The 4506-nt window shown below is 39.9% G+C and overlaps 1 protein-coding gene across 1 annotated transcript; it reads left to right on the plus strand.

The window, feature by feature from the left end:
• Positions 1–1531: 1531 nt before the first annotated feature.
• LOC144556621 (uncharacterized) lies at positions 1532–3538 on the plus strand. Its single transcript, XM_078305002.1, has one exon. The coding sequence runs from the start codon at positions 1532–1534 to the stop codon at positions 3536–3538; it is 2007 nt and encodes a 668-aa protein (XP_078161128.1).
• The last annotated feature ends 968 nt before the right edge of the window (positions 3539–4506 follow it).

Here is a 4506-nt window from a genome sequence, read left to right on the forward strand (position 1 = left end):
AATTAGTGTTATTGAATTTTTTGTTTAAATTGCTATGTATGTTTTGGAATTGTGGATTTTAAATGTCTTCCTCTATTTTGGAAGTTGTTTGTTTTGCTATCCGAAAAACATAAAAAAAAAAAAATACAATGCTACACGGACGTTTAATAAAGAGCCGTGTAGAAAGGTAGAATAAAAAAAGGTTTTCTGTTTTAATTAATAGTGTAAAAAACAATTCTACACGGCTGTTTATATAAAAGTCCGTGTAGCTCTCTCGACTTTCTACCCACATTTATAGCTAAATGTCCGTGTAGAAAGGTTTAGGGTTACAACAAGCTTTTTCGAGCAGGCTTCCAGCGCCGTTTTGATCAATTAATACTCTCTCTCTCTCTCTCTCTCTTTCTCTCTCTCTCTGTATTGAATTGGTCTGATTTCTGCGCAGACCGGAGCTGAGATCTTTGAAGTTAATTTGCATTTCTCCTCTCTATCCTACTAGGTTAGTCTTCCTCTTTTCTCTCGCTGTCGATGAAACTTATTATTGCTTAATTATTTAGGTCAATTATTTATTAATGCATGCATGCTTGATCTGTTTAGGTAATGTAAATAATTAGTGTATTGTGGTCCAATAACCGCCCTATTGATGCTCTTAGGTCCATGCCCGTTCGAAATTAATCTAATAGGGATTAATTTTGGATAGTCCCCCGTTTGGGACTGCTCTTTGAATATTGTGTCTCATTTAGGATGTGAACACATTAATTAGCGGGATTTAATTAGTGTTTGAGAAAAATTCGTCGGCATTTCTCCTTATTGCTCCTACGAGTATGTGGTTTACGCATACTTGGGGAGTTAAGGGGAAATGCTGTCGAATTTTTCTTAAACACTAATTAAATCCCGCTAATTAATGTGTTCACATATGAGACATAATATTCGAGGAGTGGGTTACGATTGTAAACCGGCCCGTTTGTAAGCCAAGAATTTGTAACAATATATGTTGCTCGACCACCATGACTAATTGGAATCATTCTTTTAATTTAATTTACAGATGGATCGAAGTTGGATGTACGAATTGCGACGTGATAGTGCAGAATATTTGGCTCGCGTTGATGAGTTCATAAAATGTGCCGAGAGTTATAGAGTGAAGACAAAGGATAACGACATCTTGTGTCCTTGTAGAGATTGTAGCAATTTTAAAAGATTTGGGGACTTGGAAGAAATTAGAGCTCATTTGATTTGTCGGGGATTTCAGAAGAGATATACGTGTTGGTTTATGCATGGTGAGAAAATTGGGGAATGTAGTGCTACCAATAGAAATTTTGTTTTGGAAGACAATGTTGATATTAATGTAGAAGTTGTTGATAATTTTGAGCTTCATTCCAACGATGATTTTGAGAATGTCGAAAATTTTGATAATCTACTTGAACTTAATTACAACGAGGATGATTGTGTGAATATTGATGAAAATGCTGAATACGATTTTATTGAAAATCTAGAAGACATGTTACGTGATGTGGAAGATGAAATTAGTGATAAAAATTATAAAAAATTTCAGTATATGTCTAATGAATCCAAAAGGCCGTTATATCCCGGGTGTACCAAATTTTCAAAACTGTCGGCTGTGTTGAAATTGTTGAACTTAAAAGCAGACAATGGTTGGAGCGACAAGAGTTTCACGTCCTTATTAGAGCTCTTACGAGAAATGCTCCCAGATAACAACGAGTTACCCTGTACAATATATCAGGCGAAGAAGTTGATCTGTCCAATGGGCTTGAAGGTCGAAAAAATACATGTCTGTCCGAATGACTGTGTATTGTACCATGGAGAGTACGAGGCCATGCATGTTTGTCCTAAATGCGGTGTTTCACGGTACAGACGTAAGAACCAGGACACTGACGATGGTAACGATGAAGGAAACAAGGGTCGGGCTCCGGCTAAGTCTGTGTGGTATTTTCCGATAATACCGAGATTCAAACGGTTATTTGCAAATCCCAAAGATGCGAAATTATTGCGTTGGCATGAAGACGAGTGCAAAAGGGACGGTAAACTAAGACACCCAGCTGATTCTCCTCAGTGGAGAAACATTGATAGAGATTTCACAGAATTTGGTGGCGAATCAAGAAACCTTAGGCTAGGGTTGAGCACAGACGGAATGAGTCCGTTTGGAAGCATGAGCAGTCGGCACAGTACTTGGCCAGTTCTTATATGCATCTACAATCTTCCTCCTTGGTTGTGCATGAAACGCAGGTATATAATGATGTCATTACTAATCCAAGGACCCAGACAACCCGGAAATGACATAGATGTATATCTCGCACCATTAATTGAGGACCTCCAAAAATTGTGGAAGGATGGCGTCCGGGTGTGGGATGCGTACTGCAAAGAGCAATTTGAGCTGCGGGCCATGGTATTTTGCACCATAAACGATTTCCCCGCGTACGGAAATTTATCGGGCTATAGTACTAAAGGAGAAAAAGCGTGCCCTATCTGTGAAGATGACACGCAGGTGATGAGGTTGAAAAATTGTAAAAAGAATGTTTTCATGGGGCACCGTAGGTTTCTTCCTATTAATCACCCATACCGTAAGAAGAAGAAAGAATTCAACGGGAACACTGAGCTTGGAGTGGCACGTCGTCCGTTAGACGGGAAGGGTGTCTTCCTGCTAGTTAAAAATCTTAAAGTTGTTTTCGGAAAATGTGCCAAAGCACCACCGAAAAATATTTGGAAAAAGAAGTCCATATTTTGGGAGCTACCGTACTGGGAATATTTAGAAGTGAGACACTGCCTAGATGTCATGCATATTGAGAAAAATGTCTGCGACAGTCTGATCGGCACATTGTTGAATATTCCGGGGAAGACTAAAGACGGTATCAATGCTCGAAAAGACATGGTGGAAATGAAAATACGACCCAAGCTTGCACCGCAGGATAAAGGGAAGCAAAAGGCATACCTACCTCCCGCAATGTGCACAATGTCGAAGACCGAGAAAACAAGCTTCTGTAAATGTCTTCATAGTATTAAAGTCCCATCAGGGTATTCTTCGAATATTAAGAAGCTTGTGTCGATGAAGGACATGAAATTGATTGGTCCAAAATCCCACGATTGTCATGTTTTAATGACACATATGATTCCTGTTGCAATCCGGGGAATTTTACCAAAGCCCATTCGACAAGCCATCACGAAGCTTTGTTTTTTCTTCAATGCAATTAATTCCAAAGTGATAGACCCGCTAAAATTGGACGCTCTGCAAAAGGAGGTCGTCGTTACTCTTTGCCATCTTGAGATGTATTTTCCGCCATCTTTTTTCGATGTTATGGTTCACCTTGTTGTTCACCTTGTGAGGGAAATCAAGATTTGTGGTCCCGTGTTCCTGCGGTATATGTATCCATTCGAGAGATTCATGGGTATTTTGAAAAGTTACGTAAGGAACCGACATCGGCCCGAAGGTAGCATCGTAGAAGGATATTCCACGAAAGAGGTGATTGAGTTTTGCACCAACTACATGACCGGTGTTGGTCCTATTGGCGTTCCAAAATCTCGATACGAGGAAGGCTCCAAGGAGTAGGGACTATTGGGTTGAAAGCCATAGTTGCTGATAGAGATGAACTGTTAAAGGCACATTTTATTGTACTACAGTACATGGCAGATGTCACTCCCTATATAGATGAGCACATGGCAATCCTTCGACAACAGAACTACACGAGAAGTCAGAAGTGGATTACTGACGAGCATAACCGTTGTTTCATAGGATGGCTGAAAGAAAGAGTGAAGTCACACTCCGAAATGTCGCCCGTAAGTGAAATGGTTAGATTACTGGGCCAAGGACCCCGAATGGTTGTTAGAACATTCCAAGGGTACGAGATTAACGGATATACATTTTACACTAAATTACAAAGTGATAAGAGCACCATGCAAAATAGTGGGGTGACGTTGGTGGCGACGTCTCAAGAATTCAGTAGATCGGGGGATGCCCGGCCTGTAATGGCATCAAAGTCATATTACGGTGTTATTGAAGAAATTTGGGAGCTCGTTTACAATGCTCACCTCAGCATTCCCTTGTTTCGGTGTCAATGGGTCGAAGACCGTGGTGTTAAAGTTGATAACGACGGGTTCACAGTGCTAGATTTTAACAAAGTCGGGTATGTTGATGATCCGTTCATACTCGCCAAGCAAGCAACCCAAGTCTTTTATGTCACTGACCCGAGTGATGCTAGGTGGAGCATCGTCTTACCCGGAAAAAGAAGGATTGTTGGGATAGAAAACGTAATCGACGAAGAAGAGTACGACCAGTTCGATGAGATACCTCTATTTTGTGCCGATGTGCAAGCTGAGATAGCAACAACTACTGAAGAACAAGACGAAGCAAATTACATGAGATCTGACCACAGTGAAGGACTATGGGAAAATGTTCAAACGGTGGAAAAAAAGAGAAAAAGGAAAAAAAAAAACCAATGTATAATATTTATTTCGTTTAACCGTGAACAATTTCATATTTATATTCCAGAAAAAAAAATAATTTATAATATTTATTTC

The sequence above is a fragment of the Carex rostrata genome, chromosome 7 (assembly GCF_964058835.1).
Source record: "Carex rostrata chromosome 7, lpCarRost1.2, whole genome shotgun sequence".
NCBI lineage: Eukaryota > Viridiplantae > Streptophyta > Magnoliopsida > Poales > Cyperaceae > Carex > Carex rostrata.

Bases quoted from the DNA above. Each gene is read 5' to 3' on its own strand.
- LOC144556621 (XM_078305002.1), top strand. From the start codon at position 1,532: ATGTCTAATGAATCCAAAAGGCCGTTATATCCCGGGTGTACCAAATTT.